The sequence below is a fragment of the Gopherus evgoodei genome, chromosome 10 (assembly GCF_007399415.2).
Source record: "Gopherus evgoodei ecotype Sinaloan lineage chromosome 10, rGopEvg1_v1.p, whole genome shotgun sequence".
Taxonomy (NCBI): Eukaryota; Metazoa; Chordata; order Testudines; family Testudinidae; genus Gopherus; species Gopherus evgoodei.
The window spans coordinates 25162841-25187598 of NC_044331.1; the positions used below are offsets into that span (position 1 = coordinate 25162841).

At 40.6% G+C, this 24758-nt stretch overlaps 1 protein-coding gene across 2 annotated transcripts in view; it reads left to right on the top strand.

Annotated features, from left to right (window-relative positions):
- The window catches only part of UNC13C (unc-13 homolog C), a 391633-nt gene that overhangs the window by 289390 nt on the left and 77485 nt on the right, over nucleotides 1-24758 (top strand). The window contains exons 20-24 of one of the 2 annotated variants that reach the window (XM_030578418.1): nucleotides 1042-1138; nucleotides 5774-5917; nucleotides 9632-9709; nucleotides 15710-15787; nucleotides 16248-16277. In XM_030578418.1, coding sequence (XP_030434278.1) covers nucleotides 1042-1138; nucleotides 5774-5917; nucleotides 9632-9709; nucleotides 15710-15787; nucleotides 16248-16277 — 427 coding nt within the window. The remainder of the gene's footprint in view (nucleotides 1-1041; nucleotides 1139-5773; nucleotides 5918-9631; nucleotides 9710-15709; nucleotides 15788-16247; nucleotides 16278-24758) is intronic. The other variant, XM_030578419.1, reaches the window with a different exon arrangement.

Below are 24758 nucleotides of genomic sequence, written 5' to 3' on the forward strand. Positions count from 1 at the left end.
TAGTCCAACCCCCTGTTCAAAGCAGGACCAACCCCAACTAAATCATCCCAGCCAGGGCTTTGTCAAGCCAGGCCTTAAAAACCTCCAAGGATGGAGATTCCACCACCTTCCTAGGTAACCTATTCCACGGCTTCACCACCCTCCTAGTGAAATAGTTTTTCCTAATATCCAACCTAAACATCCCCCATTGCAACTTGAAACCATTACTCCTTGTTCTGTCATCTGCCACCCATGGGAACAGCTGAGCTCCGTCCTCTTTGGAATCCCTCTTCAGGTAGTTGAAGGCTGCTGTCAAATCCCCCCTCATTCTTCTCTTCTGCAGACTAAATAAGCCCTGTTCCCTCAGCCTCTCCTCATAAGCCATGTGCCCCAGCCCCCTAATCATTTCCATTGCCCTCTGCTGAACTCTCTCCAATTTGTCCAAATCCTTTTTGTGGGGGGGAGGTCCCAAACTGGAAGCAATACTCCAGATGTGGCCTCACCAGTGCTAAATAGAAGGAAATAATCATTTCCCTCGATCTGCTGGCAGTGCTCCTACTAATGCAGCCCATATGCTGGTTCTCTAGATATACACAAATTTGGTATTTATTTTAATATTAGTAAGGGGCAAGCCCTTCGTCACAAAATGCACATACAACTCCCATTTATAGCAATTAGTGTTTTAGCAGAATTCATGCTTATGATGTGAAAGCAGTTAAATAACAAATAGTAATGCTATTTAATAATTAAAACTGGCCAAAATAAAAGGATCATATTTGCAACTCTAATACTGAGTGTGACATCTTTCAAAATTACATTTTTGCACCTGCCAAAACTGAGTTTACACATGCAAATCCAAAGCATACCATACGCAGTAATGTATGAATGAAAAAATTATGGGGACATTTTAGAAGTCAGATCAAAATCTGAATGGTTGATATTATATATAATCACAATATTAAAATGCCTTAATATCATAAAAAAGCAATAACTCTGTGTATATTCCAGAATAAAATGAATATTTTAAGGCAAACTTGAAACATCAATGGTTGTAATTTTTAGATGGTTTGAGCCTTTTGTCATTCAATGGTTGGACGAAAATGAAGATGTCTCAATGGAATTTCTTCATGGAGCACTGGAAAGAGACAAAAAAGATGGAGTAAGTCCTTTTTATAAAAAAATTTATTATGGCAGGAAAGAGGTTTGGTATTACAACATGCCATATAGTATAGGTACTCCTTATGATGTGTCCTTATTAGATATCACACGCTATGCAGAGTCATTACGGGCCAGTACTTACCCTTTGATGCTAACCCTATGGCCAGATTCCAACTCCTGAGTAATTTTTTACCTACCTAAGTTCCCCTTGCAATTGCAGAACTTATTAGTTGCTTGCCCTACACTAGGGCTTAGTGTTGCATTGCACTGCCCAGCAGCTGCTACGTTTAATCTGTGAGGTAGCAGGCTTTCAGAGGTTCCTTTCTATAGTTTCTATTGGTTTATACAGAACTTTCAGATGAGCACCCTTTTGGATGAACATTTTTATAGAAAAATATCTTTGTCATACGTTTATTGATCCAGTGCAATGATAAAAAATATTACTACAGCAATGCCATATTAATATAATAGTAGCATTCTCCAGTTAGGAGAAGGAGTATCTACAGTTATTAAATTCAAGTCTCATAAGCTGCAGATGACTCGTTTCCATAAGATCATGTTGCTGTCAGACCAAAAAGCCATGGATAAAATCCTGGCCCTGTTGAAGCCAATCGGTGTGTTAAAATTAAATAATTTTTTTAAATTAATGGAGAAATTCATAGACTCATAGACTCATACACTCTAGGACTGGAAGGGACCTCGAGAGGTCATCGAGTCCAGTCCCCTGCCCTCATGGCAGGACCAAATACTGTCTAGACCATCCCTGATAGACATTTATCTAACCTACTCTTAAATATCTCCAGCGATGGAGATTCCACAACTTCCCTCGGCAATCTATTCCAGTGTTTAACTACCCTGACAGTTAGGAACTTTTTCCTAATGTCCAACCTAAATCTCCCTTGCTGCAGTTTAAGCCCATTGCTTCTTGTTCTATCATTGGAGGCTAAGGTGAAAAAGTTTTCTCCCTCCTCCTGATGACACCCTTTTAGATACCTGAAAACTGCTATCATGTCCCCTCTCAGTCTTCTCTTTTCCAAACTAAACAAACCCAATTCCTTCAGCCTTCCTTCATAGGTCATGTTCTCAAGACCTTTAATCATTCTTGTTGCTCTTCTCTGGACCCTCTCCAATTTCTCCACATCTTTCTTGAAATGCGGTGCCCAGAACTGGACACAATACTCCAGTTGAGTCCTAACCAGCGCAGAATAAAGTGGAAGAATGACTTCTCGTGTCTTGTTTACAACACACCTGTTAATGCATCCCAGCATCCTGTTTGCTTTTTTTGCAACAGTATCACACTGTTGACTCATATTAAGCTTGTGGTCTACTATGACCCCTAGATCTCTTTCTGCCATACTCCTTCCTAGACAGTCTCTTCCCATTCTGTACGTGTGAAACTGATTGTTCCTTCCTAAGTGGAGCACTTTGCATTTATCTTTATTGAACTTCATCCTGTTTACCTCAGACCATTTCTCCAACTTGTCCAGATCATTTTGAATTTTGACCCTGTCCTCCAAAGCAGTTGCAATCCCTCTCAGTTTGGTATCGTCCGCAAACTTAATAAGCGTACTTTCTATGCCAACATCTAAATCGTTGATGAAGATATTGAACAGAACCGGTCCCAAAACAGACCCCTGCGGAATCCCACTTGTTATACCTTTCCAGCAGGATTGGGAGCCATTAACAATTACTCTCTGAGTACGGTTATCCAGCCAGTTATGCACCCACCTTATAGTAGCCCCATCTAAATTGTACTTTCCTAGCTTATCTATAAGAATATCATGCGAGACCGTATCAAATGCCTTACTAAAGTCTAGGTATATCACATCCACCGCTTCTCCCTTATCCACAAGGCTCGTTATCCTATCAAAGAACGCTATCAGATTAGTTTGACATGATTTGTTCTTTACAAATCCATGCTGGCTATTCCCTATCACCTTACCACCTTCCAAGTGTTTGCAGATGATTTCTTTGATTACCTGCTCCATTATCTTCCCTGGCACAGAAGTTAAACTAACTGGTCTGTAGTTTCTTGGGTTGTTTTTATTTCCCTTTTTATAGATGGGCACTATATTTGCCCCCTTCCAGTCTTCTGGAATCTCCCCCGTCTCCCATGATTTCCCAAAGATAATAGCTAGAGGCTCAGATACCTCTTCCATTAACTCCTTGAGTATTCTAGGATGCATTTCATCAGGCCCTGGTGACTTGCAGGCATCTAACTTTTCTAAGTGATTTTTTACTTGCTCTTTCCTTATTTTGTCTTCTAAACCTACCCTCTTCCCGTAAGCATTCACTATACTAGACATTCCTTCAGACTTCTCAGTGAAGACCGAAACAAAGAAGTCATTAAGCATCTCTGCCATTTCCAAGTCTCCTGTTACTGTTACCCCCTCCTCATTGAGCAGTGGGCCTACCCTGTCCTTAGTCTTCCTCTTGCTTCTAATGTATTGATAAAAAGTCTTCTTGTTTTCCTTTATTCCCATAGCTAGTTTGAGTTCATTTTGTGCCTTTGCTTTTCTAATCTTGCCTCTGCATTCCTGTGTTATTTGCCTATATTCATCCTTTGTGATCTGACCTAGTTTCCATTTTTTATATGACACCTTTTTATTTTGTAGGTCACGCAAGATCTCAAGGGTAAGCCAAGGTGGTCTTTTGCCACATTTTCTATCTTTCCTAACCATCGGAATAACTTGCTTTGGGGCCCTTAATAGCGTCCCTTTGAAAAACTGCCAATTTTCCTCAGTTGTTTTTCCCCTCAGTCTTAATTCCCATGGGACCTTGCCTATCAGCTCTCTGAGCTTACCAAAATCCGCCTTCCTGAAATCCATTGTCTCTGTTCTGCTGTACTCCCTTCTACCTTTCCTTAGAATTGCAAATTCTATGATTTCATGATCACTTTCACCCAAGCTTCCTTCTACTTTCAAATTCTCAACAAGTTCCTCCCTATTGGTTAAAAACAAGTCTAGAACAGCTTCCCCCCTAGTAGCTTTTTCAACTTTCTGAAATAAAAAGTTGTCTGCTATGCAGTCCAGGAACTTATTGGATAGTCTGTGCCCCGCGGTGTTATTTTCCCAACATATATCTGGATAGTTGAAGTCCCCCATCATCACCAAATGTTGGGCTTTGGGTGATTTTGTTAGTTGTTTGAAAAAAGCCTCATCCACCTCTTCCGCCTGATTAGGTGGCCTGTAGTAGACTCCCAGCACGACATCACCTGTGTTTTTTACCCCTTTTAGCCTAACCCAGAGACTCTCCACCCTTCCGTCTCCTATGTCCATCTCCACCTCAGTCCAAGTGTGTACATTTTTAATATATAAGGCAACACCTCTTCCCTTTTTCCCCTGTCTATCCTTCCTGAGCAAACTATACCCATCCACACCAACATTCCAGTCGTGTGTATTATCCCACCAAGTTTCAGTAATGCCAATAATGTCATAGTTGTATTTATTTATTAGCACTTCCAGTTCTTCCTGCTTATTACCCATACTTCTTGCATTTGTATAAAGGCATCTAAGATACTGGTTTGATCTTGCCTCCCAGCTTTGCCCAGACCCTCCTTCCTCTCTGCCATTATAGCCCGTGCTCCCTCCTGTTTCCAACCCATCTCCCAGGTCTTGTTCCCCACTTACCTGTGGGCTTTGCTCACCTGTCCCCGTCGAACCTAGTTTAAAGCCCTCCTTACTAGGTTAGCCAGTCTGTGCGCAAATAAGGCCTTTCCCCGCTTCGAAAGGTGAACGCCATCTGTTCCTAGCAGTCCTTCCTCAAATAGCATCCCGTGGTCGAGGAAGCCAAAGCCCTCCTGGCGACACCATCTTTGCAGCCAGGCATTCACCTCCACGATGCATCTGTCTTTGCCTGGACCCCTACCTTCAACAGGAAGAATCGAAGAGAATACCACCTGCGCTCCAAACTCCTTAACCCGTACTCTCAGAGCCCTGTAGTCACTCTTGATCTGCTCAGCGTCACACCTCGCAGTATCATTTGTGCCCACATGGATGAGTAATTACCTATCTCCTAAAACTGGAAGGGACCCCAAAGGCTTATCCAGTCTAGCCCCCTGCCTTCACTAGCAGGACCAAGTACTGATTTTACCCCAGATCCCTAAGTGGCCCACTTAAGAATTGAACTCATAACCCTGGGTTTAACAGGCCAATGCTCAAACCACTGAGCTAGTGGAACCAGGATTCCATGCCACATATTTTGTGCAGAGATTCAGGTACAGCGCCAAAGAAGGCTAAATACTTATGTCCTAGTCCTGAAATGCAGCCCTGTAGCACAGTCTCCTTGGAGTGCTAATGAAGCCAGTGAGACTCCACACAGGTATAAGTGTCTATAGGAGTGTCCACACAGGTATAGGTATCTACACTAGCAGATCCCAGTGCAGGACTTTTGCTGTAGTTTATAAAGCTTCATCCTATTCCCAGAACAAAAGAAAAGAACACACAAAATCACTGTCTGTGTTACACCCTGTAAAAGTGCAAGCAATTTTTTTTTAATTTCCGTTTTCTGGCTCTAGGATGGATTTAAAGTGTTAGAAATTCAATGAATGCTGTTGTATTGTCAGAATGTGGGTTTGCAAATGTTAACTCATTTTAATTGGGGTTTTTGTTCCCTCCCCCTCTTTATTCTCCCCTAGTTCCAGCAAACATCAGATCATGCCCTTTTCTCTTGCTCTGTGGTAGATGTCTTCACACAACTCAATCAAAGCTTCGAGATTATCAAGAAACTGGAGTGCCCTAATCCTGAAGCACTGTCTCATTTAATGAGAAGATTTGCGAAGGTAGATTAAAATCAATGCCTCTTGACCAAGTTTCAGAGAAAGCGACATTCTATTGTCATTGTGCTTAAAAATGTTCTAATTCCCTGTTGCAGACCAAGATCCTTAGAGAAATTGTTTTGTTTTTATTCTTGGGGAATGACCAGTTTATTTTCTCTTAATTCATCACCCAATTTGAAGAACTCTAATCTCTGGACTTCATGTTTTAGTAAAACTAGATACGAGCATACTTGACTTCTTTGGTGTTCTTGTTAATCATTGAATCACTACTAAGATTTCAGAGCAATTCATCGGTGAAACATAGTGATCTGTCAGGTGTGTGGGATTGCTGGAAGAAATCTGGAGCCTTCCTTCTGCATAGTTTAGGCACCAGAGCATTGTTGGCTGAAGCCCCTCCAGAGTGTGTTTGTTTGTTTCTTGCTCTGCCACCTCATCAGCATGTTGGTCCTGCTGATGGATAGTTTGTCCTGTTGGACTCTTTTGGAAGCTTGGTGAATTTATGAGCTTTTCTTATAGACCCAGTGCAGCTAGTTCATCTCTTGTTCTTTGATGTCACTTAAAATAAACCATTTTCCATTTTCTGTGGATTGCTAAAGAATACATTGAAAAAAGTGCTGATCTCTGTGGGATCTTATGTGCTGCCTTCTCTTTCTCCATTTTAAGGTTTCACCACTGATAAATACTTCCTGCTTAAGGTCTATCAGCCAGGATTTCTCAACTTACTTTATTGTGCAATATTTCTAGCTATACAGTATCCTTCCAACATTTTGAGCCAGATCCTTGGCCCCTGCTAAGACCTTTTTGAATCTTCAGAGCAGCTTAAAAGGACCTAAACCAGTCCTAAAAGGGTTTCTAAAGATTCCCCAGAATAGGGATGTCCTAAGCTGGCGTAAAGCAGGCATAGCTGACTTTATGCCACTTACTCCCCCCACCTCTGATATAAGGGGAATGGGGAATGCATGATAGGAATGTGCTGGGACAGGAGGACCAAAGCAAGAACCCCAGGTTTGGAGAGCGGAAAATTTTCTTTGAGCCACCTTACCGCACCCCAACGGCATCAATCATCAGCTCAGCACAGAAGAGAATATGACCTTCTATACTTGTTAAAGCAATACTATAGAATTGCCGGATTGCAAGGGTCGTCAGGGGCCAGAGGCAGTACTATGACAAAGACCCTCATTTCCAACTGATCCCCTCAGGATCTACAGGGCTTGGGAGCAGGTTCTGTGGCCTATTTGGCAGTGTGTGATGCGGGGAGGAACTCTAGGAGGGAATTGTCATAGGTCTTTCCTCCCCAGGGCTCTCAGCTGTGGGCTTTGCTTTGGAAGGGGACCAGAGAACTGGACCAGGATTCAGGAGACTTAGGTGCTATTCCCAGTTTCAAATCCAACTGCCACTGCATTGTTAGGTGACCTTGGACAAGTTATTTTGCTGCTTTGTGCCTCAGTTTCCCCATCTGTAAAATTGGGGTAATAATGGTTGTCTCCTTTGTGAAGCACTTTGAGATCTGTTGATGAAAAGCACTATACAAGAGCTAAATATTCTTATTTTGCTCATTATGTTTCTCAAAATACCATAAGTGGTTAAACTGTGTCATGTGCTATTCACTTGCCATTTTTTTGTTTGTTTGTTAACCTAAGGTTATTTTTCGGTTTTATGGTCTGAGTCACAAGTTTTAGACCATAGACATGTTTATTTTTCTGAATGCCAAGGTTTAAACATATTTTTCTTTTGAAAATAGACTCCACTGCTGAGACCTTGCATGTCAAGTTCTAACCTTCTGAGGGTATTAACAGCTGAGTTTAGAGGTTTCTCCCTTAAAGACTTGCCAGTTACCTTAGTTAATTGAATAATATCACCTGAGCATTTACAGTATTTCTCTTAATTCCCAGAATAATAACTACAAGGAGGTAGAGGTAATAGTGCTAATACAGGGTGATCACTGTATATATGCCTGAAAAGCAGTGTTTGTTGTAGAGCCTTAACTATAGTCATAATAAACCTATCTGGAAAATGTGTTGCTGCATGCAAGTGAAATATCACACTTCAGGTAAAGGCCAAAAGTAATTTTCTCTATCATATTTGAAGACAAGTTTGAACAGCTGGGAGTGTATCAGCCGCCTGTTTTTTCTAGGGTTTAGTAATCTGTTTGATAAGCTTGCACATTTTGTTAGGCCAACTTTCTACTTGGATTGCCACATTCTTTTGCAAGCTTTAGAATTCCATTACAGTGCCAAGGGCTATGAAATAGTTTGTATTTACGCATAATTCTGTGCTTTCATCACAACTTTTCTCAGTCTGTAAACAAAGTATATATTCATGTGATTGTTGAGGATTAAGTTCACATTGCTGGGGTTTAAACATTCCTGCTTTGGTTCTTATTTGTCCACTATATTTTAATCTGTAGGTCGTTACCCTACAGCAGTGTTTCCCAAACTTGGGATGCTGCTTATGTAGGGAAAGCCCCTGGCGGGCCGAGCAGGTTTGTTTACCTGCTGCGTCCGCAGTTCTGGCTGATCATGGCTCCCACTGGCCGCAGTTCGCTGCTCCAGGCCAATAGGAGCTGCTGGAAGTGGTGGCCAATACGTCCCTCAGCCCACGCCGCTTCCAGCAGCTCCCATTGGCCTGGAGCAGCGAACCGTGGCCAGTGGGAGCTGCGATCGACTGAACCTTAGTATATGTCGCACAATGCACAAACTAGAGTCCCTCAGTGTTCTTACTTCTCAGTGTCAGTTTAACTAAATGCAAAGTGTTTCTGTTATAGAAAATTACATTCCATTAAAAAAGAAACATTATCCATTGTGAAGGGATTTAAAATGTGATGTGATGGGGCAAGGCCGGATGGCTACAGTAAAGTACTGAGGAACAGATATGTTAGCCTCAGGCTAAACAAATCCCTAGTACCTTGGTAACCAAATGGCAGTTGCTCCAGGTTAATCAAGGCACCAGGGGCCAATTAAGATCTTTCTAGAAGGCAGTGGAGATAGCTACATTGATTAAAACACCTGCAGCCAATCAAGACAGGCTAATCAGGGCACCTGGGTTTAAAAAGGAGCTCACTCCAGTTGGGGGGAGGGGGAAGGAGGAGCCAGAAGAGAGGAAGTGTGTATGAGGAGCTGGGAGCAAGAGGCACAAGGAGCTGAGACTGAGAGGGTGTGCTACTGGAGGATTAAGGAATTATCAGACAATCAAGCATTATCAGACATCAGGAGGAAGGTCCTGTGGTGAGGATAAAGAAGGTGTTTGGAGGAGGCCATGGGGAAGTAGCCCAGGGAGTTGTAGCTATCATGCAGCTGTTACAGGAGGCACTATAGACAGCTGCAATCCACAGGGCCCTGGGCTGGAACCCGGAGTAGAGGGCGGGCCCGGGTTCCCCCCAAACCTCGCAACTCCTGATCAGACACAGGAGAGATTGACCCAGACTGTGGGTTCCACCAGAGGGGAAGATCACTGAGGTGAGCAAATCCGCCAATAAGCGCAGGACCCACCAAGGTAAAGGAGGAACTTTGTCACAGTGACCTTTCCAATTTTCTAAGCAAATGTAAACTAAATTTTTGTAAATTTAATCCAGAACAATTTTCTATCATTTACAAATATTATCTGCTTTGAAAACAAGCCTCCACTTTCACTTGAATACTATTTTGTATTTTTACTTACAACTCTTCAGACTGTTACATGATTATATATCCCAATTAAACATTTCCTTTTCCACCCTAGACTATCAACAAAGTGCTCCTTCAGTATGCTGCAATTATTTCAAATGACTTCAATTCATACTGTGATAAAGAAATTTTGGTAAGTAAAATTTGAAAAATACTAATATTATTTCTGATATTATTTCTGTCTTCAAAATGTGCACTTAGAGCTCTTATTATATTTACTGGAAATATGATCATTTTTATTACAAGGAAATAATGGAAAAAGGGAGAGTTTTTTTCAGAGGATAACCTATTTTCCTTGATTGCATACATTGTAATGTAACAACTGACGAGGGTGGGGGAAGGAAAGGATAAATGAATATTAGAATGAGAAATACTATGCACAGAGAAGTGTGGAAGAAACTGTGATTTCCTATATTTGAAGTGATTACGTTGATGGGGATTTGCACCCAAAAACCTTAGCTCTAAATTGAGGAGGTTTTGTGTGTGACGGAATCCTATATTCTCTCCTAATATGACACATCCTCACCTCCACCCATCTACTCTTGTCCATACACTAATGAAAAAGAAAGGTAAACTATTGTGCTGCCTTGTTAGCTGCAGAGAATTCTTGAATAACAAGCCCGACGGACACAGCAGTAAATGAGACACAGACAGTGCAGTTAAATAAGAGTTGCAATATTATTAATGACTTAATATAACCTAGGAACACCCCCGAAGCCAACTGACCCAGGGTATGGTGTCACTGCTGTGCCATCAAGACCAATACACCCAGGAAAGGCCTTGCTGGGCCTTGCCCAACAAGTACCACATCGGGAGTTGGCACATGCCATAACTGTGATCTATCTTGTCCTCATCTGAATAACTGAGGTGCAACCAAAGAGGTACCTCATTCTGTCTGTACATTTAGGTTCAAACTCATATGCAGAACCTGGCCTTAATCTGTCACATCTTTATGCACAGGTATGGGATTATGTTAATTGTTCCTGGATCAACAGCAATGTTTGGGACAAATACATAGCTGTAAAGAGACAGTGTTTCTCCAGTCTCAAAAGATTGGGCCTTGCTTGTCCTCTGGGAAGATAGAAAATCCCAGACTGAATGGCTAGTCTGCAGTCTTGGAGAATCCTTTCTCAGCCCCTAAAAGGTGATCAGTTGAAATTCAAAGCCCACTTAGAATAGCACCAACAAATTAGGATGTGCAGGAACCACTGTGGGGAGGAGAGACAGCTCAGAAAAATGATGCTGAAAGCCAGGAAAGTCCTGCACTAAATAACTCTCTCCCAGTCCCTTCCAGAGAGGGAGCAGAGCTATTAGCCACCAGCCACAGCATCCAAATTGTCCTATTTGGCACTGTAGGGGACTGGCAAAGGACAAATAGGGAGCACCCACATGAAACTCAGAACACAGGAAAATCTTCCCAGAGTGCAGAAGGACTGTCTCACCTGTTGCTGGTCCCAGCAAACAGTCCCTGAATGGAGTGGGCGTTCTGTGATGTTCTTTGCACATCAACTCCTGCTAGAGTCTAGACAACATAAGGGTGTTTAGCACCTTGGAGGAGAATCCCAGCTTCTGGCAGGACTGGGCCCAACATCCTAAACTAAGCGAAAGAGAGAATTTTGGGAGAATGAAAAGCTGTTATTCAAAAACCCAGAAGTTCAGAACTAAACTGGAGCACAAATTATTTTTTTCACACATAGAACTGGGGGAGGAAATATGTTGGTGAGATTGGAACTGAACTGAATAAATGGAAAAATGGAAATAATATGCCCTCATTGTCACCGGAGCATAATATTATCATGATCCAAAGGTCACCAGCGTATACAACAAAAGAAATCAGAAATATGTTATAGCTAAATAGCTGTATGCAGTGTATGTTTCCCAGACCTGAAGAAGAGCTCTGTGTAAGCTTGAAAGCTTGTCTCTCTCACCAACAGAAGTTGGTCCAATAAAAGATATTACCTCACCCAGCTTGTCTCTCTAATAGCTAAAGAGCAACAGTCCTTGGTTCCTTCCTCTTCTAAACACCACAGACAACATTTGAAATATTAATTTTTCTACCAAACCAGAGATACCTATGGTGGAAAAATATTAAATATTCTCCGCTTACTGTGCAATTACATTTAATATGTCAATAAATAAAACTATGCGTAATGAAAGAGTTTAGAAACTTTTAACTTTAGTCAGTGGTTTTATATAAATATTTCTACAAGGGAATGAATTTTATTCATATGGATGTGTCATATTTCAGATTCCCTTTCTACTTCAAATATCTTCATCCTTGGAGCCCCTATAGAAAACATTGAAAAAGACATACATAAGGCAATTTCCACACAATTTGCATCTGGCAATACTTAAATCTTGCTTACATCAGAAAGAAGACACTAAGCAGCAGGCCAGGCTTGGCAGTCATTACTGTAATAATTCCAAGAGACACTGCTAGTCAGTTCACAACATACCAGAATACCATGTTGTCATAAGTTTGCTCAGGAGAGCATTTTCATGATTCCATCAAGGTTCTTCATCTTGTGAGCTATTGCCATAGGTAGTGGAAATAAGCAATCAGTGTAGATATAGATATATACATGCAAGTGTCGTGTGTCTTTACACAGATTCTCCCTACCCCCATGCATCTGTCAGTCATCCAAACCACCTGCTCCAGATGGTTGTTTATATATGAGTTTGGCCCCAAAAGTTGCCATAGACAATTGCACTTTACATGTGGTTTATAAGTGAATTAAGATTTGTAGTAGTGTACTTACAGTTCATTTCAAATTAATCCTAGCATTAAATCAAATTAACTGTTTTCTACAATGAATTCACTCTGATACCTAATGTTAGGTCATCAACTCTCACTGTTTGTGTTGCCTCTTAGTCTGTCCAATGGGATTTTTTATAATCATTGAAGTGATTGATTTCTGAAGTCACCCTGGAACGCTAATCTTTGCTAAGGCTTTGGATAAGATAAATCTCATTATGGCTTTGTAACACAGAAAAGGCATAAAGGATTACAACAAATGACTTTATAGAAAGATAACTTATTTTTATTAGAAATCATCTATTTGAAATTCGTATTTCTAGATTAATGAGATTTCATTTGATCTGGTGATCCCAAGTCTTTCATTTGATAGAAGGGGTTTAAATAAATATTGCTTTATGATTGTAGTTAAATGCAAAGTTATTAAATTTATTTTAGGACCATTTTATTAATTCCATTCAATAAAATTGACATGCACACTTTTCAAATAAAAAACAAACATAGCAGTACATTTTCTATGGTGTATATTTTTTTATTAAATGTATCATTATATTTCCCCATGGCCTGTCACTGTTTATGAACATATTTCAGTTTTATGCATTGTGCTTGGTATTCAGTTTTGTATATTCTATTTGGCTGTCTGACTCCTCTAAGTTTCCATAAATAGAACTTTAAGGTTCAACATATGCAATAAGCTGGGAACATTTTTGAGCCTCAGATGTACTCTCATTGAAGTCAATGGAAATTTTGCCAGTGAATTAACAGGTGCAGGATCAGGCCCTTATTGAGCAACTATGATCTCAGAGGAAACTGAGGAAAGATTAATACAACTAAGCAGTAGGAAACAAGTATGCTTTTTTTTCATGGGGGGTAATGTCAGAAATGACATACAAGGATGACCAGTGGTTTTCAAATATGCTCTTAAAAGAGAGAGACTCAGATGTGGCCGACCTCCAGGCTCAATCCCAGCCCACACCTTCCCTGCAGCAACTTTAGAGCTTGGTTGCTATGTATTTGTAGTACCCAAAAACAGTAGGTGCTTTACGTGCATACAATAAGATAGGTCCCTCCCCAAAGTGAACAAACGAATGACATGATCCTGCAAACACTTACAGCTAGCCATAGTGTTTATTTTTATGAATAGTCCTCATTGAAGTCCTCTGGCATGGGAGTTCTCACAGTAGTAAGCACTATGCCTGGTAGTAATGGGCCCTAAGTACACAATATGGTGAAAAAGAAATGGGAGAAAGGCAGTAAAACAAACTGCTATTTCTCTAATTTTTTTGAACCCAGACCCATTGACTCTATAATATTCTCATCCAGCATCAAACTTTCTTTTCATTATTTAAAATTTGGTATGTATACGCACACACAACTGTTGTACAGTGATATATAGAAAATGCAGATGTGTGTATAGATATGTAATTCATATGTATTACTAGGTATGTTTAGTTATTATTTATTTGTGTATTTATGTCTCTCTGTCTATACTTATTATTCACTATCCTCCTTGCTCATAAACCTTTTCGTCTTACCCACTGCTTTTAATCCTCTCCTACTGTTAAATTCTGGTTCTAATAGAATAGATCAGATGACAACTCTTTGGCTCATTTTGTATTTAGGTGCTGTCCTCCATCTCACCTGAATTTCAATGTAATCTGCAGATTTGATCATGGTTAAATATTTACCACAGGGCGCCCAACAATGAAAGGTTCATTAACAAATTTTAGTTCTCGTTCAGCAATATGAGCAGTGGAGCTCTTTTGAAGACTGATGCACAAGTAACTGGAATTCCCTGGATGGCAGATTTAGTTACCCACTGTTTTAATTGGGCATGCTTCCCCATTACAACAGATGTAGCTCCCTGGACAGAAGTGCTCCACAGATGTGAGCTGAAGAACCACTGAACTAGGATATATATATAAGCAGAATTGTTTCTAATGTTAATGTTTCTCATGTTTTCCAGGAAATGTCAACAGCCTTTTAAACACTGTTGCTTTGCTTATGCTTTTACGGAAATATCAACCACAGCGACATCCTAACCTTAAGATACAACAGACTCTAGTATTCTGTGTTTGCGCACTGCCTAGAACAAAGGGGCTACGTTCTTGGTTGGCACTGCTATAATAAACGTAATTCATGATAGAAACTGGCTATTTTCAAGAGTTTGCAGTTTATTTCCTTGGGGAACTAACTGGGGTCAGGGTCTTTTGTCTGGAATGTAATCCAAGATTGCTGGTGCTGAGTGCCCTCTTTCACATTCTTTCTGACCCAGTCCTTAAGATTCCAGCACCAATATCCGATAGAAAAAGGAGCAGGACTCAAGGGGATAGGGTGGCTGCCTCTTGTGGTCAGGGATGGGGAGGATGGTTCAATAGTTACATGAGGTCAAGTCACTTGTTGGGGGAGGACGAGAGATGAGAATCTCAGGACAGTGTGCTAAAATTTAGTGTATTCTATTGAGTCTGAGTGATGAAAGGGTTAAAAATACTAGATAAGGATCTTCTATTTTGTTTTCTCCAGTTTCATTTTTCTTTCTGACCCTGAGTTCCCTTAGATTTTGTAGAGTAGGATGCTGAATTATTTAAATGCTCTTCTGAACACTAAAGTCTACTCAAACCATGTTTCAGCCAACAGTGAGCTGCATCACCAACTAAAAGGGTTTTAAATGTATGTGGGTTGCTGTTATCACTTCAGCACCCATCGTCTTGTGAGGTTTAAGTATAGATGCATTATAGAAATTCATTTCTTGAAGGTTTGAATGTAATGTGCAGATGCACTGGAACAGTAATCCTGCCAAAACAGAAATCTATTATCAAGATTTTTTTTACATTACAAAGTAGTGAATAAAGCCATACAAATTTACAAAGCCCCCGTAGTAGAACCTTTTTTGCATAATTCCAAAATAATCCGCTTAATTTAATCTCTGTATCTGGCAATTGCTATCTTTTGCAGTGTGATTCCCTCGGTCTTTGGCATGCAGTTTGAAAAAGACTGTGGCTTAAGTGAAAAGTTTAAACAATAGTATTTTAAAAATAAAATATGAAGGCATGTTTATGTGACTAATCTTGCTTAGATTATTAAAGCACTTTTAAAGTAATGCAGAATGGTTCACCTATGGAATGATTTAGAGTTTGTTTTAGAATTGCCTGATTTATTCATATGCTGGGATCTCAAATGTTACCTTCATTGTAGTATATAAATGTATTCGTTTTATGATGGAATAGGAAGACTGATTTCCAGCAAAAAAGAATCAGATATTACAATCTTGAAACACTTTATTTATACTTCTTCCTTTTGGCCATTCTCAACTGTTATGTTTTAGTGTGTTTGTATCTGTTTGTTCATATAACAACACATGCTGTACTTTATTTACAGCCCTGTATCTTGATGAACAATATCCAGCAGTTGCGAGTCCAGCTTGAGAAAATGTTTGAGTCTATGGGAGGAAAAGAGGTAGGTGGTTTTAATTCCCTGCATTCACTGCACAGCTACTTAGAGATCATTAGCGGTATGTTCACAGCCTATCCACAGCCTTTGCTTCTGCTTGCCAAGAAAATCAAAATGTAAAAATAAGACATATTTTTTCAAACTTTGTAATATAATATTTTATTTAAAAGCAATGCCATGTGAGAACTACATAATGCACTGGAAATGTATGGGGAAACAAGTAATGCATTTTCATAGAAACATGCTAATGATCTGTAAAGTTCCACCAATATTGGATGTTTTATGTTGCATTCTATAGTGCCAGCTTGATTTGAATGTTCGTACTGGAATATATTTTGTTTTGGTTTTTTATGTACCAGTTTGTTTTGTTTGCATCTTCAAAATTCTGTAGAAAAAGTGCCTTGTGCTTTGTCTGTAATGTGTCATGTCTTTGTCCAATGCCTTTGACTTGCAATCCACTGAGCAGAAGAAAGAAGGAGAACGATTCTCTTATGAGGTTTGTGATAGTAAGCATCTTTTATTATACCTGACTATATTTCCTAAGACTAAGAACAGTTTCCTACTAATTTCCCTGTTTGTATTTAATAATTCCCTATAACGCTAACTACTATGTTTTGGCACTCAGTTTACACTCTGCATTAAATCTTTCAATATGCAAATAGTGTAAAGTATTCCATAAACCACAAGAAGGTTGTAAAATATATTCTTTTAAATGCACTTTTAATACCTGAAGTCCCAGTCTTGCAAATCTCATTCAAATGAGTAATTCTAATCCACTCAAGCAGCATTCCAGCAATCATTCCTACTCAGCAAAGCATGTGCTTAATTTTTAAGCATGTCTTTAAGTCCCATTAACTTTAATGGGACATAACCACATGCAAAAGAGATGCTTTGATGAAACAAGTTATCAAGTAGTTCCTTTGATGTAATTGATTACTCACATGAGTAAGGTTTACAGATATTCTATCCAGAACAGACCTTACATCTGGAAAGTGTTGATGTTGCTAATTACATGGATATTAATGTATTCTTTTTCAAACTGTTACATCCAGTTTGAATCACTGTACACTGATACAAGAAACATTTTAAAGCCTGATTTTTATAAGATTGACTTCCTCTTTTATGTTGTTCTATGCCCACCACCCACCCCAGACAAATGTGATCCTTGAAATGCTCTGCACTTCTAATTTTATTGTGATGTATGTTTGTTTAGCTAAAACAAAGGTCTGAAGACATAAATCTAATTCTTAAAGGACACTAAAGAAATGATTTGCAGTATAACTAACGAGTGCTTTCGATAGACTCTTGTGCAATATGCAGGCATTTTAAAAAGCTTCATATCCGAAAATCATGCTTTGCTGAAGTTCATATTAGGCTCAGTTTTATGTCAAGTAACTTAATACATTACTGACACAATATGATGTGACATATCCCAAGCTACAGGTCAAATAAAGTTTCAAATAATGATTTGCTCTCTGAAAATGGAGTTGCTTTGTAAAACTTGTTTTCTTCCTTGAATAAAGAAGACCTTAAGATTTGAGTGAGGTACTCAAAATCCAATTGCCTTACAATGATCATGTTATTGGTAATTACATATATATGATTAGAATGAAATGCAGCTGTTTTATCAATTTTCAGCTGTATATTAATGCTTCATCTCTTTAGGGACTGTATTAATCATAATATTTTAAGGAGCCAATCTTGCCAGTTTCAGAGCACCTCCCATGATACTGAAGTCAGTGAAAATTAAGAAAACTCATCATCTTTTAAAATTAAGCCCAAAATACATTACTTGCCATTCATTCAGTTAGCACTTTCAGGGGTCCCACAGCTAAAACATTTCTGCAAATTTTTGCACCTGATAAAATCAGAGTCAATGCACAATAGTGATGATAGGCTGATGTTCTGGCTAAAACTGGGGAGAGGCACATCAAACGTTTATAGAAATATTGTGGATTTACTGTTAGTATCTTTTTGTTAAATGGGCACTAAAATGTAATCAGCTCAGCTGTGTAAAAGTGGAACTCTTCCTATTTCCCATGAACAAATAGGGATGGTGAATGTTTTGTTCCCACTCAAGTGCATCTCTAATATTCCTCCTAAAGCAGCAACCTTTTATAGCTGTTACTGAACAATATTTTAGAGATTTTTCTCTCTGTTTAAGGAGTGGGAAATGAAGAGCTGCAATATTTTTGTCAATGCTTCATTATAAAAGATGCTAAAAGTGTATCAGCCAGATTCTTACTAGAAAACAAAAATCTACTGTGTTATATCTGAATTAATTTTGTTTAATTTATGTATCGTTACTTCATTTTGCAGCCATAGGTTAACTGTGCCACTCCATGTTGACATTAAAAATCAGATGCACAGGATCCACTATTCACTCATAAGTTCATTATTAAGTATCATCTGCATGATGATGCTCCTCGTAATGTGGTAGGTGCTTTCCAAATGGGACATTAGACACGATCTCTGCCCCAAAGAAAAATCTAAGTGAACAAGCATCTTGTAAAGGAGATAGCATACAATCAAGTTTATTTAAAAAAAAACTATTCCCGCTAGCTGTTTACCTAATCATTATGCCAGGAGATGAATAGAGGAAGATATGAAAAGGGAGTGGATGGCAATCATCTTTTTTGAGATAGTATGTGAATTCCAGAGGGAAGAGGGTAGGAAGGGGTGTCGGGTTTGAATGAAAGGGGTAAAAGGGCTGGAGGCGGTAACAAGGAAAGTTGCAAGAAATGAAAAGGCTGGTCAAAAAAAGGAAGGGCAGAAGTCACCAGAGGGAAGGGGAAGGAGGCCAAGAAAAAGTGGAATGGATTTGTGTTGGCATGAGGGGACCAAGAATTTGGAAGGGGAAGGAGGAGCTGTTGATGGCAAAAGGGTAGAGAAGTATAAGTAGTGGGAGATGGCTACATCTTTTCTCTTGATAATTCATGTTTGTAGACAGCAATTGCTGAAATGTTTCTAACTGGATTTTTTTTAAACCTCATTTCTCTATGACTTAACAGTTATCCTGTTTTCCCTCCGAAATTGGCTCATGTCTGAAATAGGGGAGAAAACGCCCTAAAAATTAAATTCTCTTTTTGTCATAAAGTTTCATGTGATTTTAAAAAAGAACAACTTCATTCCAGATTTACAGTGTTGTAACTACAATCACAATCTAGATCCCATTCTGATTTGACCCAAAGACCTTAATCCGAAAGACTCCAAAATTCTATTATCAGTCTCCTGAGTCATCCTATACTACTCATCCTGAGAGCAAATACACTCACAAAGTGCACCCGCCCACCTAATGATGTTTATTTCCTATTACACCACTTTAAATAGGATTCATCCATTTTACTCATGTGTTTGAATTGCACCAGTAATATCATTTCTCTATAGAACTCATCTCTGTTTCTAATAGTGTTACTAGTCTCAAACACCATAAAACACTGAAAATAGTCTGTGCAAGTTATGAACCCCCATCTCTATTACTTGAATATTAAGTTATATAGGAAATGAGAAATGAGAGTTGACACACTGAGAAATTAATTGCTGTATTAATGCTCTCATAGCTTAGATAAGTAATTGAATAGAGTAGAAAAGTCAAGTTTAAGTTAGAGAGCTACTTCTAAATGTTGTTTCCTTGAAACTCAGCAAGGATCTGCAAGCCCTGATTTGGGATAAAACAAGTTATCATTAATGTTATATCACAAAGGAAAGTACAGACTATTAGAAATTGGCAGAACACATATCAGACAGGAACATAACACGTTCAATGGTAAACCATTAATCATTAGTCTTAGAACCAGTTCAGAAACACTGCTCTGTATTCCAGAACTCAAAGGGTTACACCCCTTTGCCGCCTCAAACCCCATGTACCACTAAGTCCCACTTAACATCCATTTTGAGGATGTAAGTGGGACCTGAACCTGCAAAGAAAACTGTACAGATAGACACCTGCCCACATGGTTGGTTCTCCTTGCGCAAGCTGGGGCCTAAGAACATGCATCAGCTTTGGACTGGTCCTCTGCACAGAGGTGAATTTCACCCAAAGAGAGAGAAGAAATTGATAAGGATAGAAAAATGATACTGTACTGCTCTCTGTTTATGTTGTGTTACTCATTTGGATGAAGCATGAAGGGGACTAGTTTGACTATTGTTGGGTGACACTGGCATGGAGCATGTGTTCGTTCCTCAGTATAAAGATGGAAAGACCTGTTAAACAGATTAGTGGGTGGTAAAAGCTGTAATCTCTGAAAGAAACAAATTTAGATTTGCTGTATCCGAAACTGCTTCTGTCAATGATATTAACCAAAAAACCCACGACTTTTCATGTTACTAGTAGGATTTTCTGCAGTTGGAGCCGCATTAAAGAAAAACACAAAAAGGAAGTAAAGTATGAATGTAATAAACAAAAAAAAATGCCTAATGAGACTATAGCATTGAAAGTTCTGTGGACACAAAGGCTTTTCCCACATTGGCAAGTGCAAAATAGAGTGATGCATTCAGTAATGCTCCAATTAACCTACTAAGTGCAGAAACTAGAATACACTTACAGGAATTTTTATTACTGTAGATTCTTAAATAGATTCCACAGCTGAATAGAAGCAAATTAAAAAATTCTATAACCTAGAGAGCTAAAGTTTTTTAACACATTAAAAATTCTATTTTGGAAGTTTGTGGAAGAGATGACTATTTATATAAACCTCTTATACTCAGTAAATTAGTGTAACGTCAACATTTAGGAGATTTACTTTGGGATATATTTTCAGTTTATTATGTGTGAAATCCAGCCCATGCCAAGGCCCACAAGGCTCAGCACTAAGTGGATAGCCTATAAGTAAGTGGCACATATGCTGGCCCTCTGCACAGGGGCAAATTTCAACCGGTATACACTATAATTGGAGGTGTGATTGCTAGCTTGACTCTAACTAGCATACCTAAAAATTGGAGTGATGATGTGGCACAGACCCTGTTGTGGGCGATGGATGTGAGTGTGTACTCTGGGTTCCAGATGGGCTTGACAGCTCATGTGGAAGCCTGCCCTGCTGCATCTTTACTGCTATTTTCAGCCATGCTAGCTAAAGCTTGCACAAGGGTGCCTATACTAGCTGCAGTCACACTGCCAATTGCAGGATGGACATATCCACAGGAGATTTCAGCTGCACAAATTGAGTTGTGTTACTCACACTTTATTTGGAGCTTTTAAAATGCTATCCCTAGAGGAGATAGGATACACTGAAATAAATCCAGAATTGTACATTGAAATGGGATATGGTTTTATGGTGCCAACATTCAGACAGCCCAAATTCAATTTACTAAACTCGATCCTGGAGCCTTAAAATGACCACTGCCTTGTGGGGTGAATTCTATGAAAGTTCACTGACTTCTTTTTTTTGTTGTTGTTTTTTAAAATCTTCCTTCCAGGACAAATGGAAATTAAAGGCTCAAGAACTAAACATTTGTGTTTATACTTATACTTACTATGAAATACTTTTCCCTGCCCGTGACAAATTACTCATGTTCCACATGCACGGCACCCACTAAAGTAAATAAGAGTTATGCTTACAAGAGAGGGCATGCAGGATTGGGCCCATATTATAATCAGAGTAGAACACTAAGCTTTTTGAAGTTGTTGTTTCATGCAAGAATTTTAATACATTGACTCATTATTTTGTGTCTGTATGGGCTTAGACTATCTGCTCCATTAGTTACCAGAGAGAGAAAATGGCTTCATCAAGGTAGCTCTCAGAACCCAATAGCGTGCCTAATTCCTGCTTTAAATACTCGTGCGCCCAAAGTAAGGGGAACAAGTATGTTTGGTAGGTGATTAAAATAGGTTTTTCTTCCATCATTGCTTTTAAATCAAGTAATCTTTTAGAAGAGGAAAATATTGTATCTGAGAGAACTGATTCAAATAATGGTGCCTAGCTCAGGGGCCTAACACTTTATTTTATAAGTGAGGTGTATGTGCGTTAGAAAAGCAAGGTGTGTGTGTTGTTCACTATGAACACAGTAAATGGCAAAACAGCTTCAGCTTAGCTCAGCTGTACTCAGGGCCGGCTCCAGGGGTTTTGCTGCCTCAAGCAGCAAATAAATAAATAAATAAATAAAGCTGCAATTGCTATCTGCATAGGGGTGGCTCTAGGCACCAGCAAAGCAAGCACCTGCTCGGGGCAGCCCATTTGCAGGGGCGGCAGGGATCTAGCATGGGAGCTGTAGTTCCTTGGTTAGCTCCCTGCCTATAGAGCCAGCCCTGGAGCAGGGAAAAAACTACATTTCCCAGCATTCCCTTGGCCACTACCAACTGGAAAGAAAGGAGGGGGACGTCATGTAGCAGCATGCTGTGAGTGCTGTGAATGGTAGGGATACGATATTTTAACATTCAAAAAACAGGACACTGCATGGGGATGGAAGCCCCATCCTGCCATCATCCACTCCCTCCGACTGCCCCCCACAGAAACCCCAACCCATCCAACCCCCCCACTCCCTGTCCCCTGATTGCCCCCTCCCGGGACCCCTGCCCCTAACTGCCCCTTGGGACCCCAGCCCCTGTCTAAGCCTCCCTTCTCCTTGTCCCCAGCTGCCCCCTCCTGAGACCTCCCTCAACTTCCCCCCTAGAACCCCACCCCCACCTGTCCCCTGACAAACCCCTGGGACTCCCATACCTATCCCTGCCCATCCCCTGATTGCTCCCGAACCCCTGACCCATCTAACCCCCCCTTCTCCCTGCCCCTGACTGCCCCCGGAACCTCAGCCCCATCCAACCCCCCCACTCTCTGTCCCTTGACTGCCCCCGTCGGAACCCCCTACCCCTTCTCCAACCCCCCAGCCCCCTTACCATGCCACTCATACCAGCGTGTCTGGCTCCACGCAGCGCCAGACACGCTGCTGCATACATGCTGCCGTGCTCCCCCATGGAGCCCCCCCACCCCCCCCGCCAGTACCTGCCTTCCATATTTGAACACCTCAAAATTCAGGAGTGCTCAAGCTCAATTTGGGCAGCTGTTACTTCATTTCTCTCAAATCAAATATACCGATCCACTGTAACTTGCTGTAGAAAAAGTAGGATAAAATTGAGCAAGAAATGCTTCCCAGTGGTTTTTAGGACTGGAATGGCTATTTTCAACAGCGATTGCTTTTTGTTTGTTTGTTTGTTTGTTTAAAAGGGAGACAGTGATATTGCATTGGCAAATTGCCCATAGAAAGAAAGAATCGAACAAAAGAATAATAAAGGCACCTCAACTTTTCCTCATTTATGGAGGACAGTCTTATAAAATGCATCCAGATATCCTCATCACACAAGCTGAAAATTGTTCCACTTTACTGCAGCTCTGTAACTATATGGGAACCAATCCTCTTTGTGTTTTGTGCACATCCAAAATTCCTGCTGAATGACCCACCCTGGGAGCGAGTTACCAGTGACCCAGGGCTGCGGCGGAAGGAGGGTGCAGGTGTGGCGGGGAGAGTCCAGGGCTGGGGCAGCAGGAGCTGTGGGGGGGGCACTGGTGGGGAGGGCACTGGTGGGGGAGAAAGGGGGAAGCCCAGCTCTGGGGCGGTAGGATGTGGGGGTTGGGGAGAGCCCAGGGCTGGTGCAGCAGTGAGGTGCAGAGGAGGGGAGCTCAGGGCTGGGACGGGAGGCAGCCAAAATTTTTTTTGCTTGGGACAGCAAAAAACCTAGAGCCGGCCCTGGATCTGCGGCAATTCAGCACGAGGTCCTTCGTGCCGAGCAGGAGTGAAGGATCCTCCGCCGAATTGCTGCCGAATCCCTAAAAGTGCCGCCCCACTCCCGAGTTGCCGCCCCAAGCACCTGCTTGATAAGCTGGAGCCTGGAGCCAGCCCTGGCTGTACTCAGTGTTATCAAATATAGCTTGGAAAAAACCTGCCCATTTGTGAAGAACTTTGTTATCTTACTGCCCCTGTGATGGTGCTCAGATATGTCTTTCTGTACTGAATGAGACAGTCTGGATTTGGGAATGGAGGACGCAGAGGATTTATGTTTGCATTTACTACCCAAATGTTCAGTTTATGCAGAACAAGAAATAGTCAGGCTAGTATTAAATAGCTAATTGAGCCCACTGGATATACAAAATGTGGGTTCAGTAGTGGCCTCATGGAACTGCTCTTAGTTTAGTTCATATGTAAACTGCAATTATATGAAAAAGGGAACCAAATTATTAGGAAGTGTTTACTATCCATGGATAACTTCATAAACATGTTTCTGTACCAGTCATAGTAGAAGTTGTGGTATAGACAGATGCTTGCATTTTTACCACAATGCCACCTAACCCATGTAGCATGGTGATGATAGTGGCAATGCCCTGGCTATGCTATGCCTTTCACTGCTGCTACCACCAATGTGGCTCCATCAGTGCAGAAAAGCATGTACAGATTTTCCCAGGCAAGGTTCTCAGTCCAGTAACAATCCAAATAAATAAGCAGGTGGGAAGAGGAGAAATGGCTGAAGAAGTGCTCCATGTTCACCAGGCTGGCCTCTGCCCACAAAAGGAAGCACCAAAGCAGCATAGGCCATTCTGGCCCCATTCATATATGCTGGAAACCACACTGGTTCCACTTCCAAGGGACCATCTGCTAAGACCGCAGGAAGAGAGCAGTTAGAATAAGTCTTCTGAGTCACTGAGTGCTGTTATGGGCTGTGGAATGGAATATGTAGATGTGCATTTTTGGCTCACTGGTTTGATATAGTATTTTCAAGACTGGCCAGAATTTATCCACAGTTGTTTCAGAGAAAGGGAGAGTATCTTCCTCTCAAGTTATTTAATCATCATCATCACTGCTGCCTTATTCAGACTCATCTTCTGAGGCATAAATTAGAGAGGCAGATGTACTGCATATACTGGGAATGTTTCCAAATTCACCTTTTCAAAAGTCACATTTATTATCTGCTCAAAGCAGGGTCTTTCGGTCTGTAAGAAAGCACTGAGATGCATTCTCAGTACATGCGGGCAGAACGGGAACAGCGATTTGG